Genomic DNA, 15,571 nt, shown 5'->3' on the forward strand with positions numbered 1-15,571 from the left:
TATACTTTAAAAATTTCTCATTTATAATTTGCATTTGAATGATATATAAAAACTTTTATTTTTGTTTTATTGCAAATAGATTATGATAACGTTTTATGCAAATGACAGTGAGCATGAAAATCTAATCAACTGATTGAACATAATATGAATTAATAAATAATAAGATACAATTCGAAGCATACCGTTAGAAGTATGAGTTTCCTTCATTAGTTGCAAATTAACTGGAGTATCAAAATCTTCAATGTCCTTTAGTCTAGCTAGCAAATTGTCTACCAATTCCTTACGATTGCAAGCTATTATCCCAACATGATCTCCTGGATCATATTTAATTTCACTCTGCAAATAAATATCATGATACAATCTGGATACAACCTTATTTACTGTGAGATTGAATTTAATTTTCCGTTTATTACCTTTGGTTCCATATCAATGAAAATAGTTGATCTTTCCGCGGTAGAATCTCCTAGATCCTTATTAGCTTTAACAGTGCACGTAATTAGTTGTCTATTTAATGCTGATTGTAGGCCATTCAGCAACGTCGGCGGTTTCCCAGCTGGATACGCGAATCTAACTGTTTCCTCACTCAATGTAACTGTTCCCAAAGCCCTCTTCGCCTCTTGTAATGTCTCGTCATCATCCAAACAGAATGTCTCACAGGCCACCTGGATTAAATTATCCAGAAAAATAAACTTCTGAGAATCGTTTGTATACAAACTTTTAGAAAAGATTTAGTATCGATTATATCAGATAAGGTATCTCTATGATTTATGAAATGTACAAACGTAAACACGGATAACCGTGATATAGTGACGACATCTAGATAAACTATACAAATATGTATTATGCTGTATAAGATTATTAGGTCAAACTCTGTGATTTATCTTAATTTGTTGCATTTATTCCTATTTAGTTATAGCATTCATTGAACAACAATATCGACCAAAGATTTTCTATAAGACATCTATAATTTTCTAAAGATCTATGCAACTTATATTCGACCTTTATTCGAATAACAGCCCTGAGAATTGTATCATTATAAATAAACAAAGTTATTTCAACAAAGCCTATATAATTCGAGGATCTCGTAGCTACTCACTCTGCTACCCTATTCTATAAGTAGCTTGCCTACATACATCCTAAGATAACTAGCGTTATATATATATAACTGTTAAATAACAAACAAAACCATTAAAAGACACGTATAATTTCCTGAACTCTGAAATACACCTAGTCTTCCGAAGACTTCGCAACTCACATTGAACACGCTGGACGCCCACTTGCGGAACGCCTGGTCCTGGCCGCACATCTCGTCGCCGGTGGCCACGTCGTGTATCCGCTCGCCGCCGAGCTCGCCCAGCAGCTTGTCCACGTACTTGCCGAAGTTGCAGAAGTTCGGGTACGCGCTGGAGCCGAGCGCGAACACCGCGAACCGCACGTTGCTCAGCGGACCGAAACTGTCTATGGACGTCGCGTCGGTTGCGCTGCCTGGGTTACCACCCGGTACGTTATTATGGAATGGTTTTATACTTGGAGCAGGGATTTTTTTTTTTTTTTTAATTTGAGAGAGGATTTGATTATTTGTATGTTCGCCATGTGTTCAAAATAACAGATTGACTTTTTTCCTGGTGAAATATGAAATTGTTAACTTAGTGAAAATCGTGGTGATCGGATAGTAAACAATTATAAATGCACCACCACCACAGGCCACCCGGTATAAATAAAATTAAAAAGAACCATGACACTATAATCACCTATCAACCAGTAACTATTTGTGTATGTAGCGAGTGCCCCCAAAATTCCGTAATTTGTAAGAGTTAAGCTAAAGAAAATACTTTGCCGTTTATTAAAAAAAGCGTTTTATTACATTTTAGGTAAGCACGACAAATTCTTATTTTTGTTCATAAATTGAATATTATTAAACACGGATACCACAAAACGAGGAAAACAAATTAAAACGTCCGAGTATTACCGCATTAAATATCTTTGAAAATTTTCTAATTTTGAATGTACGCCAGTTCTCAGATTTGTTGAAGTGACGTCAATATTAGGACTTTTTGTTGAAGTTATTATTAACTCACCTTTCAAAGACTCCAAGCGGCTCAATTGTTTAGGATTAGTCACCGCGTATCTTTGCAATTCGATTTGACTGTTTGCTTTAATGAACGACTTTGGAGTTAACATCTGTGACGCCCTGTTTAGAAATAAAGATTATAAAATATCACATTTTATTATTCCTTGTATATGATTTTTCGATTCATCTTTGGCTGGAACTTACCCAGTACTTTCATCACCAACTTGATCTGCATACAAAAGTTCGCAAAGGTGTTCGGCAAATTCCTAAAAAAATGTTTTATGTAATTACGAAGATGTAACCCGTGTAAGATTACTTCATATAATGAAAGTAAAAAAAAAGTTTAAATTAAAAAAACAAAAGATTTTAAAGTATTCAGCACCGTATCCCCTTTCATAATACAAATATGTATAACAAATAATTTTTAATTGGATTCCAATGCTAAACGTTATTATAAAAATTAGAATAACTGTAATATATAAATCTTTTGAGGATATCTACTATATAAATGAATCTTCAATAAAACCCATTTTAAAAGAGCCCATATTTATTATAAATATTGGGTGTTTTAAAATGGTCCTTCACTTAAACTTTTCGTTCATAAATCTTTGCGTAGTTTTTGGTAAGTTAATAGCTTTTACATTGCACCGATACAATCAATTGTGGTTAATTCCTTCTAATGTGATTCACTGGGAAATAAATACTTTAGTAAGGATTTATTACAGCAATAAAACCTAACCAGAACCAAACATTAAAGTTTACATTATTAACTAGTTTTATTCAGTAATAGACTTCAGATGTTTTCTGTAAATTGTAGTGTTTAATTTGTGATGATATGTTTTTAAATGGCTGTATTTAGTTTTACATCGGGATTTTGTAAAGATGTAGTAAAACTCAGATCTAGAATACAGGCCACTTAGTTAGATTAGATATTTATTAAAAAATTTTTATTGCAACCTAGTATTGTACTGATGTATATGAAAATGTATAGTATTTTTTTACCAATCCTTCACAGTTAATTGACAAATAAATTTAAATTACTTTTTTTATTTTATTTTATCATAGTTTTGAAAAGTGTATCTTTGTTCGGTTCTCTTTACGGGATTTCAAAAGTATATTTATTAACATTAAATTACCAAAATATACTAAACAATGTGCAAAATGATTAAACATATTTTTCAGCTAACATTAACAATGATGTTTGAAAAAAAACAATTGTTGTCATACAGAAAATGTTCACATAAATAATGATATCATATGTTATTAAAATATGATCAGTACATACCACTCCATTTTCTGGAGGGTCACCATTCCCGAAAGTGGAAGTGACCACCAATAACAGAGCTTCATGCTCAATACATGTGATGTCATAATCCACCATACAGTGTACCTGTAAGAAAAATATGTGAATTTCCCATGTCACTAGAATAGAAATTACCACATGTGTAATGAAGACTTTTAAAAATGGACAAATTTCAATGAATGTAATGTGATCACATTTAATTTATTTTATTAAAGCATTTTGCTGTTGAAAATGCCTTAAAAAATGAGAATAGATTTTATAGTACTGGGAATATGACGTCTAAGCTCCATATATATATAGATATATGGAAGTATAACAAATGGAAGGCCATAAGACAATATTGTTCAGTTCTGGCTAAATCACTCAACCAAATGACGCTAGCATGATCTTACAATAAATAGAATAGTAAAGGAAATAAAAGACTTCTGACCTGAATCTACAAATCATTCCACACACAAAAACGAACCCAACAGAACCCCTATCATCCGACACAATCAAATCCAAGCACTCAGATTGTGGAATCATTCAGCACGAGAGGCAGATCCCCACCTGAGCGTTGAAGGCGTGGCCGAATATGACGCCCAGCTCCTTGGCGTACTGCTCCGACTTGCCGGTCTCGGTGGCGAACAGCACCGTGGCCTTGATGCGCTTGGACAGCGCGCGCCCGAACAGCTTCGACGTGAACTTGACGGCGCGCGCGATCTGCTTGAAGTGGAACTTCCTGTTGATCGCCCGCTTGCCCGTTATCGGCTTCGACTTCTGCCACTGGTGCGTCTTCCACGCCGCCTCCTGGAACGTTCTTGCTGTTGTTTCATCAAGGATACATGTTGTAGCGTCTTTTGAAAACAGTCATTTATTCTGCCATTTCCTGAATCCGCTAAGTTTATTGACATACAATGGACAAGTGGACTGATAATCGCGTTCTAAAATTGTCCGAAACTCAGTCTACACATTATTTGACGATCCGACAATAGTCGACTGTGGGATGGATAGGATCAATGGGATGCCATTTTGACGATGCGGTTGGAAGAGCAGAGTAAGTCAATTTTAAGCGAGGGTTTGTATTATAAGCCATAATGGCAATGTTAGATAAAGTTCTAAATAGTAGCATTGTTAGAGTGAATCCTCTCAAACTAACGTAGCTTAAATACAAATACAAGCATTAACTGTCCACCTTTATGGTCAAGTTATAACTCCAGAATGTATCGAAAATTATCTATAAAGGTTTAATGTCAAGCATGTTAAAGGTTCTAAATGAAATAGCATGCAGTTTGAAAGTTAAATAACCTGATATTCATATGAAGGTCGCAGATAGTACAGCGCCATCTCTTGATGGAACACCGGCGTGATGGATGAGGACATCGGCGGGACGATCCATATCCAGTCCGCGGGGCAGCCCGAACTGTACCCGATATTTAGTATTTAGTATTCACTTGTGGAAGATGTAAACTAATTTTCTCTACAATTTATTTTCTTTATTCGTAATAAAGAATTAGTGTGGTGAGGCAGTTAGACTGAATGCTCTAAAATAAAGTTTTTTAAATAAATAATAACGATAATAAATGCATTCTCTTATTCAGAGTCTTCGTAAGAAAATGAATGTATTGTCACCGATCCTTGATAAGTGCACAAAGTTTGAACTAAATCTGTTCGTTTAAAGTGGATCAAAATCGAGTCTAAGTCGGAATTGGTTACATATAGACATGCAAGCATACAAGTGAAGATAATACAAGCGTGATAAAAAATCTTATTTATGAAGCGTACACATCTAACATAAAAAGTACACTTCTGCGTTGTAGTTGTCTCACCTGCCTCACTTTTTAATAGTATTGAATCTTATCTATCTTTAAACTTTCATTGTAATACCTATATCATAACATATATAGAAACAGTTATAGAAGACATATTTAATCTGTAGAGGAGTCAATATTGAATATGAATATCGCTTCGTTAAACGATATACAACAAAAATCGTTATCTAAAAACAACATCCAAATTACACAATAGTTCGCATACTTTGAAGTTTTATAGCCATGTTTTCGGTGTCGTATTTATTTACATACACGACTCCCAAATTTGGTAAACTAGCAGACAATTCACACGTTATGTGTTTATATACTTAAGAACTGTTTACAGCGCGTCTGCAAGGATTCAGTGTTGATAGTTTAATTATTTCGCGGTGTTTGTGTTTATGATTAGCTCATTTGTTATTAATACGCAAAAATCAACCTTAAGTTGTATACTGATCATCGTTAGTGATTTAATAGAATTTATTTTTAAAGATGAACAATTTCTCATGTAAAAATATATTTATTTACCTGTTGTAACAAATTTCACATCTATTTTCTAACATTTATGAATAATGATATATTCTATGAAAAGGTTTATAATAAATCTAAAGTTTTAATTATAAAAGACAAATATACGCCTATCTCGGAAGAAATAAAAGACCTAGAACCATAATAATAGAAAGGCCTTTTTCACAGGTATGGAAACAATTACTCCAAATACACAATTTGTGTAAATAAATGTTCCTTGTTAGATTTATTAACAACAAATGTCATATTTAAAAAGGCTAAATTACACGCCCATTGTAATAATTTGAATGCTATCTCTTTGAAGCGAGTTACAAGCAGCTAAAGCCTTTGGCACTTTTCTTTTCTATGGCATTCCGTACTAAAACTGTTCAGACTTTTATAACTTTTTGTAGAGGGGTATTGTTTCTCGTAAAGGCTTTGAGTATAATTGGTGTGATTTATAACACGGGCCTTTTTAATTTGGTTGTGGATAAAGATTTTCGAGTTCCATGCAATTGGATTTAACGGTTGAATATTCATTAAACTGAAAGTAAATGCAAAGCTTTATAGTGTCACGCTTTACATAAAATATAGAGCGAAGTGCATACAGCAGGTATTTCTGTTTGTCTCAATGATCGATCAGAATATCAAATTGCGTAATTTGGAGCAAACATTATAAATATGCATGATGCTTTTAAGTTTCAGTGAATTTGATTATTTTCCAATCGATTTAAATATACGATTTTAAACGATTTATTACTAGTTTTCAAGAATGCATCTAACATTGCGTGCACGGAAATAGAGTTAACATGGAGTAAAAAGTTTTTAAATTTAAATACTAAAAGTCGTAATTGTAGTAAAGTGTATATTGAGTACTTTTGAAAAATTAACTTCAGAACATCATTTGATTTTAATAAGAATTTATATATAATATAATAAGAATCGCAATTGATATTACAAGGTTGATAAAATAACAGCACTTTTTGAACAAGCAATCACCCCCAAATAACCTAAATAAAAAATTAAATAGTATATTAATAGTTAGTAAATTTGTATTGAATTCATATAAAAACTTACGCAAAAGTGAAAATTTTACATATTTTTAAACTACCCTCCAAAAACTTACCGCAGCCTGTTCTCATTGTCCAAGTGTTTAATAAAGCTCTCGGAGGCCGTGTGGTGGTCCACAATGGTCGCGTTGTGTTGCTGGAAGCTGTGCAGCACGGCCACGTTCACCTCCACCAGGGTTTTGTCCTTCCAGAGGTTCACTGGCGTCCGCGTGTCCAGACCCATTTTTTCCGCTACTTTCTATGTGTAAAAATATTTATTTTATATATCATTAAAATACCTTATTTTAATCATAATTCATCATTGCTTTAATAATAAGTGATACTTTTCTCTTAAATCACTAAATATGTTATTTTTCAAGACTATATTTATTCCATAACAAAGCTAAAGCTGAAACTCAATTTAATTTTTTTTAAGTCAAACATTATCTGGAGCTATTGGACCAATTCCAAAAATTCTTTTACCATTGCATATGTACGTAATCCCTAAGTGCTATCTCACTGGCTAGGCATCATCACAGAGAAAGCCGGAGCGAACCGTTAGTCTTTCAAATAGCTTACTTCAACAGAATACGAACCTCCAACATATTCAACCGATTGGTGTCACAGAAGTTCCTGCACCCAATCTCAGTGCTCATGTACCAGCCATTGAACGCGTTGGCTGTGAACTCTATGCCGCCGCAGTCGAACCGCATGCTAGATACCGCTGGCAGTGCGTACCAGCGCAGCTGCAGCTCTTCGAACCATTCGTATCTGTACCGATACAATCTTACTTGTACCTCGAGCTTACTAAATCCACTGTTATATGGTAGGAACATTGGTGACTTTCAAGTGACTTTGATATAGAAGAGATTCTTTGTTAAGAAAGAAGACGTCATATTCTTTCTACTTCTTTACTAGCGGTAAACATTTCTGAGTTCTGGCTACATGATATTTTTATTTTAGATTATACGAATAAGAAAGAAAAAAATTCATTTTATTATAAACACACGAACACTTGTTATATAATATTTAAATTGAAGTATCATTGTAAAAAAAGTTGGTTGACCAAATAAATAATGTTTCAAAATATTAAAATAAATCGAGGAATACGGAATCGGGTAGGTTCATTACACATAAACTCCAATTTTATTTATTTCCTTTCCCTGTGAATATTATAAATGTGAAAATGTGTTTGTTTGTTTCTTTCACATCGCAACCGAGGAATTAGAATAATGTATGTATTTTTTGGGTTTTTAGTTGGGAGGCTAGAAAGTGATATACGCTACTTTTTAATTCCCATGGGAATTTCCTTTGACAACTTATTCCGTGGGCGTAAATACAGAATAATAATCCATTCACTTGTGCAAGTCATAAGCGTTCTTATAAAAACAAACAAATTTTACCATGAACAAATGGATAATAAATAGCTTTTATCATGACATTGTATGTGATTAAGATTTAAAACGATGAATCCATTGATACGCCCACTTGTTGAGCGTTTGTTGTTAGTTTGGTGGAATTTTTTTTAATTGATTGTAAGTGCCAATTTACTATTAAATTCTGATTTAGCTTATGGGGAATAAGATCAAATCTTATGGATTATAAATGGATTATACAAGTACCGATCAGCATTAATACAAAGTACAGCGCATTCATAACCGCTCAAATAAATGAAAATTAAAATAACTAATAAACGTTTTAACAAGGAATTTAAACACTTCCATTCTAATTAAAGCAGACTCTCGGAACATCGTCATACAAGCACCGTTTACGCAAATGAACACGTATTTATCACGTTACTAAAAGAATTAGTTCATTATTTTCATACAAAGTGTCTAATGGATTGATGGCTGTTGTAGTACCTTTGTATATAACCGATTAAATCAATCACAAGTTATGACTCCATTTGCGAGACGCCAGTTAACATTATCAATAGCGTAACATTATTGAATGGGCCTGATTTATGGGCAATAAACACAGATTGGAGATCACTGGAGCAAAGTTTTACGATAAGCAATCTGCACGGTATTTGCCAACCTTTCGTGTGACGTACAATAATGCATTCAACGAGTGTTTATGCGGACATAAACTTGTGATGGAAAATGCGAGGCACGTTAGTGGCCGTCCTGCGTTTATATGGGAACGATCTAGTATCATATTTTTTATAATTTCGCATATTATTGATATTTTTAACTATCTCTCTGCTAAGATCTTGTATGTTTGTTGTCTAAGAATTAAGATAACTTAAAACTTCATTATAACTTCGGAACAAGTTACTTGAGTATGTGATGTTTAAATCTAATTTTTTTATTGAGCGAGGAATATTTGAAGACAGTAAAATGACATTGTTTAATCTCTTCATACTATAATATTAAACATAAAAATAAACGGGTCCAATGTACGTGAAGTTATTGAATATATTTAAATTCAGAGAGCTCAAATATTTATTGAAGGATACAGACCTTTTATTGGCTAACATGGGTCAGGTGCAAAATGTTTTAATATTTGAACTACTATTAATACTCTACGATATATGATAATAAAATCCATCAACAAAAATAAACTATACACATTCCCCTAATTACCTACCTTAGTAGAAGCTAAATGGTTATCAAACTGAAAGTTTACACTATTTACTATATGAACATTTGTTCCTTCATTACCACAAAACGGCTAGACGGAAAATATGCTTAGATTAACACCGGATAATTTTTCAACCAAACAAAGTTGAGACGGACAAACTATAACTAAAGTTCAATCATTAAAGTGATAACCACTTACGTTGGATGCGTCATGTGTATCTCCATGACAAGTTCGCGAGGTATTTCGAAGTAGTCCGGATCCTTGCCATTCGCTGACAGCACGAGCGGTAAGATATCCCACGCAGTTTTCGGCGGTTTCCAGCCGAGTTTCAAACATAGCTACGGAATGAATCAAAATTATCGGAAATGGAAATATTTGTAGTTTGTGTTGAAATAGAATAATAAACGCAAAAAATGCGTTAAAAACCGACGTTCCTTAAACCGAAGGGAGTTGGTTCCAATTTGATTTCTTTTTTCTTTTTTGATTCTGTTACTCGATAACTCCTTGAGATTTCACACGATTGGCGCGATTCTTTTTTTTTGTTATTTTTCGCAACATATCAATAAAGTATAAATATTGAAATATTATGAAAAGGTACATAATTTTAGTCAATTTTTATATGTTTAATTTTTTTAACTTATCTCTCATCGCTGCCTATAACTCACCTCTATATATGTTTACAAACTGTGTAAAATATTCACACCAGTAATCACTGTCTCCACATATTAACTAATACAGGTAATGAATAAATCACGTTTTAACTCCTAAAGCCGAATCTAACTTAAAAAAGTTAACTGTAAGTTTTATTAAATTCAAACTATCTAAGAGAAAATCCGTTCAAACAATGAACAAATTCACATAATTACCTATCAGCTGAATTTAACTAATTAATTCCAATTGAAAGCTACATTAATTTATTCTTAAATAAAAGCTTTAAACTAGTATAAAAAGTCTTCCAATCTTTAAGAAACTAATCTTTTAGAAGATTTACATTTTTACTGAAATCAGGTGGCGTTAGGGTTACTTGCGTCATGAAAGATTGATTTAGGAATTAAATCTAATTTAGGCTTTTGCGTTAAAAGCTTTTAAAAATTTGCAATGTTATACTTTTCAAACAATTATTAACAGATATTAAACAAACAAGAAATTTAAAAAAGGCGCAAATTTTACCGATCTCTCATCTTTGCCAACAACTCGATTGTTAAGACGATACGAGTGTGTGTACATATTTTATTTATTTAGAGATTTTTATATAAAAGGACGATGTCACGCCAGTACAAGTTTAATAACCTGCAATTTATAAATATTTAAAAACTTTTTAAGTGTTATCTAACGTCATATTACATGTTTCGAGGTACATCTCATTCTCTTCCTTAAATTTGTTTCCTTTTTTATCTTATTTTTATCTAATTTAAAAAAGATATTCATTTTGGCTGCAATTTAATTTATGCATTTTTTACAATTTGTAACAGGTTTCTACGAATAGATCCACCTCTATGACTTACCTCTGTGAATTCACAATGCATGGGGTCACCCAGAACAGTACCATCGGGTTGTCTGTAGCCCGCGTAGCTGATGAGCTGGCTGTTCCATATCCGGTAGTCGTGCTTGCCATCCGTTCGTTGGGGAAACACTGTTATTGCTGACCTAAGAAAGGTATTCTCATTAAAAAATTATAGACTTTTTAATCGATTTTGAACGTGAAGAAAAAATAACTTTAAAATACTTTAAAAAGTCTTAAATTTTTAAATGTACAATACTCGCGTAAAATCAAACACAAGAAATTACAATGTATTTTCATTTTTAAAGAAGTCTAGATTGAATAGAAGTGTTATGATTTGTGTATATTGGTATTTCTTTGGCGAGTCAATGAACTAGAAGAGCTATATAGGTAGGTATGTTACACTTAAAAATTAATTAATTAAGGATGACGTCGTTAAGAAGGACTTGAAAATGTCTTAAAAAGGTCATAACAATAAAAAAAAAATTAAATTACACAGTGCATAATCTTATTCGAAGAACTACAACTATTATCTTGGTTAAAAGGAAGAAAATCAAGGAGCTCCAATTGTAAGAGCAACAAAGTAAATAAAGTGGTTTTTAACCTACTTATTCCAGCAAAGAATCGATCAGTGCAACAGCTGTATCGTTCCGATACTCAGCTACGTGACTCGGGACTTCTCAATACTGAGACAGGTATTGTTCAACTTCAATGTATTTGTATTACACGAAGTATAACATATATAAACAAAATTATTTACCTAATATTTCCTTTATTTGTACTATACTTGATGTGATTGCAGAGTGCTTCAAACATCCCGCTTGTCGTTGTGACTTGCCGGCAGTCGAAAACCTGTTAAAAATAAAATTGTATGCAAACACTTTGAAAGTAAACTTAAATATGTAAGATCTTCCAGCAATTCTAATTTATTAATTTACGAGAAAAATGTTTATAAAACATCTCCATAGCTTTTCAAATTCGAAGATTCATGTAGTATTGTTGAATTTCTGTACAAGCTTTTAGCCTATATTTAAAATAAGCCACAAAAACGACTGCGAGTCATATGTTTATTCAGAGTCTGATATTTTCAACGGCAAATAACAAATACGATAAGTAACATCAACAATAGAACTAATATTCGGAACAGAAAATACCTTTCTAACATTCAAATAAGCTAACAATTGTCGAATTTAAATTCCACCCATTGTTGTTTATAATATACCTACGCACGACCTTTTTACAAAACAGTATGGAAGGCCGTACGCATTTTGTGAAATAAATCATGAAATTCTGCGAACCGCGAACGATCCGAGAGCCTCATTCTGATTAACCCAAGCAATCTGTTTAAGCAGTGTAATTACGAAATGTACTCTCTACATCAGATGACTTAAATTTAGTCCTGGTAATGCCGATTTAAGTCCTCCTCATCCGTCTAACCGATGCGAACTGAATGGTGAGCGAATGAAGGCGCTTAATGTCGTTACGTCGCCTGCTACTCAATCAACCGACTTAATTAGAAAAATATTGAGATTTACCGCCTTTCAATCGCGGAGCTTTGCGATAATTGTTGGATTAAGTGTTTGTAATCAATTTAAGCGAGTTAATGCATTAACAATGTAGATTTATACGAGGTGAATAATTGAGCACGTCGTTTTATAAAACTCTTAAATGGATAATAAATGGTCTACAATGATGAATCTTTTTTCATAATTATTAGGATATTATCTAACAGGATAAAAAAATTATCATACAGCTTTGAATTCTGAAATTCTGATAAACATCTCACGACACACGCACGCATTTCTACATCAACATCATTTGATTAAATTGTGTAACTAAAAATAAATAAATCCCACATCCTAAAGTCATGTGACAAATGCGTTGGATGTTTTAATTTACTTAAACAACGTCACAACAATATTTGCTATACCACATCTTTTAGTCATTAACATGCATAGTACGCAAAAGAATTACTTATTCAATAAAGATCATGTGACATTCCAAGCAATATTGATTCTTATTTGAATGAGAAAACTGTGTTATTACAAGTTATTTATGAGTAAGTTAAAATGATAATTTAAATAGTCATCTTATAAAGCGTATTCTGTTAATGTTATGGTGATTAAGCAAACTCGAATAAAGACTTCAATATTAGTATTCATATCAAATGGAACGTACTCACATAAACCAATATTACCTAGCCATAAAACCTTAATATAAAAGTTGAAATAATACATTTTAACGTATTCCGTTTCCAATCATAATGATACCTAAATCTACAATAGCTTCGGTTCAGGAAATGTTATTTTAAAATTTTCTATTACCGTTCATACCAATGCTCGATCGTTCCATTTTATAATAAGTTTCAAAAACTTTTAGAAATAAGCGTAGTGACATAATGTAGTTAGCCTCTGCGAGCAAACAGAGGACGTGGCAGTTAATTAGTAATATCCTATGTTTTACAAGGCGCTGTTGGCGGCGTGTTTGCAAAGCCACGGCTTATTTTACAACAGCTATACAGTCAAACAAACTGAGAATTCATACAACATTAACTTGTTCAACAGTTTTGGTGAAATACAGTTCGTAAACTGTGTTCTTTCTGGAAATTGTTAAATTCGAATTACGTTTTGGAGTGAAATAGTGTAAATAAATTAGCGTTCTGTTAACAATGTTTTTGTTACTATACAATAATGAACAAAATAATTGACAAAGAGTATCTATTTCGCTGAAGTATCGTCCGATAAAATATTAGGAGATTCATTTTGTAAGTGCCTAATATCTACCTATAGTTTAAAATAATTACAATACATGTGTTCTGTACTCTTAAGTATTTAAATACCAATTCGTGTTACTGGCATTTTATTTCGGCCTCCAAAATGATTTTAACTGTAACCCATCCAATTCCCATATTCCTTTTTTGTGTCCTGGTGCGAAATGAGAGTTTTCTCATTAGAGCCAGCAAATTCATTTTGCCCTATTCCTCGTAGTTTCAAGCAGTAAGAACGGACATAATTGATTTTACTGGCAATATTGTTTCAGTTTCTTGTTGATTTTAATGAGGTTTTTTTTGCCACATGCGGATAACCAAGCTGGGTCACTTAATAGTGAGTAAATCAAAGTATAAAAATAATATTAAGTATTAGTTACAATTGTTTCATATTGATATAAGATATTGCGAATGCATACTGTAAACAAAAACTCCGTGAGAATCGCCCCGTAGAAGGATGTTCCAGATGTTGCAGGACGCAGATAGATGGAAATATAATATTTAAATCTACGTTCAGCGGTGTTTCTGTAAAGATTACTCGCTCTTTATAAACGAGGTCTCATAATTACAATTCCTTAGCATTTATTTTATGGCTACGAATTAAATGTTAATTTATTTTAATAAGCCTTCTATTTAGGAAAAATACAAATGAAGGAAATTATACTAATATCAAGCAAATGCGAAAAGAAGTCGAAATACCAATAATTATTTATGAATGGATAATGTCTGTATCGTGTTACATAATATGATAGTTAAACAAAACAAAAAATAAATCCGCGATACACCCTATCTTATCCTACTATCCTACTAATATTATAAATGTGAAAAGTTTGTAAGGATGTGTGTGTGTTTGTTGCTCTTTCATGCAAAAACTAGTAAACTAATTGCAATGAAATTTGGTACGAAGATAGCTGGACAATTGGAATAACATATAGGCAACTTTTTATCCCGATATTCCTACGGGATACGGACTTACGCGGGTGAAACCGCGGGACGCAGCTGTTTTAACATAAGCAGTTAAAAACACTTTCTTTAGTTGACCTTTACATGTGGGTATATACTTGTAATTATACGATTGACCCTGTAACAACGTAAATAAATAAAGAAAAAATAACAGTTAAGCGGAAAATTGCATTTTAACAAGCTTGATTGACTTGATATCACCCGTAAATTCTTATCAAACATCCCATTTTTTTCGTGGAAATAATAAAATGGGTTTTTAATTATATCTTTTCCATTTTTCCTGTAGTAGAAATGTACAAGTAAACCAATATAATTTTAATATATACATTACATTTTAACATAAAAGGGGTCGAAAACGAAAGGGTATATGTGGATAGAAAAAAAAGATAAAACTTAGACATTAATTATTTTGTTGAATTAAATTTACAAGCTCTGATTTCAAACAATGTTAATTTGATTGATTTTTATTACTTTTACAACATTTTCAGTCTTTTATTAAAAATCTTCTACGATTAATATTGAAATAACGAAAAGCGCAATAGCTAAACAGAAATATCCAGTCAATTAGAATAAAATGTATCTAATACCGTATATTTATATGAAGCCATACTACCACAAGCTTCATAAATTAAAAAAATATAGTTTCATATTTTCAATACACGGTAATCAAACAAACTCGCCCATTCTTTCACGTCGAGGCAAAAGTGAAATCTCACGTGAGAATACGTTCCTAAATTATTCAGCGCACAATCAGTCGTTAGTACAAAACAAAACAATGGCAGAGAAAGCCATATTTGCATGTTACTTTTTACAACAAAAGATAGATTTTCCGTTTAAATAAATAATATAATGATTGTTGTTAAAATGTATTGTATTGAGAAATATTTAAAGAATAGAAAAAAATCGATCACGAGGCGAGTTCGAACCGGCGACATTCCCCATGTCATGGAATTTTATCTGTTTCTTAAAAATTCTCATTTATAAAGCATTCGTTGCTATAAAACTAAAAATTATGTGTATTGTATTGGATGAAACGG

At 32.4% G+C, this 15,571-nt stretch overlaps 1 protein-coding gene across 2 annotated transcripts in view; it reads right to left on the reverse strand.

Annotated features, from left to right (window-relative positions):
- The window catches only part of LOC119834983 (nitric oxide synthase-like protein), a 65,266-nt gene that overhangs the window by 4,454 nt on the left and 45,241 nt on the right, over positions 1-15,571 (reverse strand). For both annotated transcript variants that reach the window (XM_038359562.1, XM_038359561.1), the window contains exons 4-16: positions 11,565-11,656; positions 10,809-10,950; positions 9,502-9,641; positions 7,317-7,491; positions 6,798-6,979; positions 4,662-4,776; positions 3,924-4,163; positions 3,357-3,461; positions 2,276-2,337; positions 2,079-2,191; positions 1,256-1,485; positions 414-662; positions 183-336 (exon numbers count right to left, since the gene is read on the reverse strand). In XM_038359562.1, the coding sequence (XP_038215490.1) occupies positions 183-336; positions 414-662; positions 1,256-1,485; positions 2,079-2,191; positions 2,276-2,337; positions 3,357-3,461; positions 3,924-4,163; positions 4,662-4,776; positions 6,798-6,979; positions 7,317-7,491; positions 9,502-9,641; positions 10,809-10,950; positions 11,565-11,656 (1,999 nt within the window). The remainder of the gene's footprint in view (positions 1-182; positions 337-413; positions 663-1,255; positions 1,486-2,078; positions 2,192-2,275; positions 2,338-3,356; positions 3,462-3,923; positions 4,164-4,661; positions 4,777-6,797; positions 6,980-7,316; positions 7,492-9,501; positions 9,642-10,808; positions 10,951-11,564; positions 11,657-15,571) is intronic.

Source organism: Zerene cesonia, chromosome 20, assembly GCF_012273895.1.
Source record: "Zerene cesonia ecotype Mississippi chromosome 20, Zerene_cesonia_1.1, whole genome shotgun sequence".
NCBI classification, from domain to species: Eukaryota; Metazoa; Arthropoda; class Insecta; order Lepidoptera; family Pieridae; genus Zerene; species Zerene cesonia.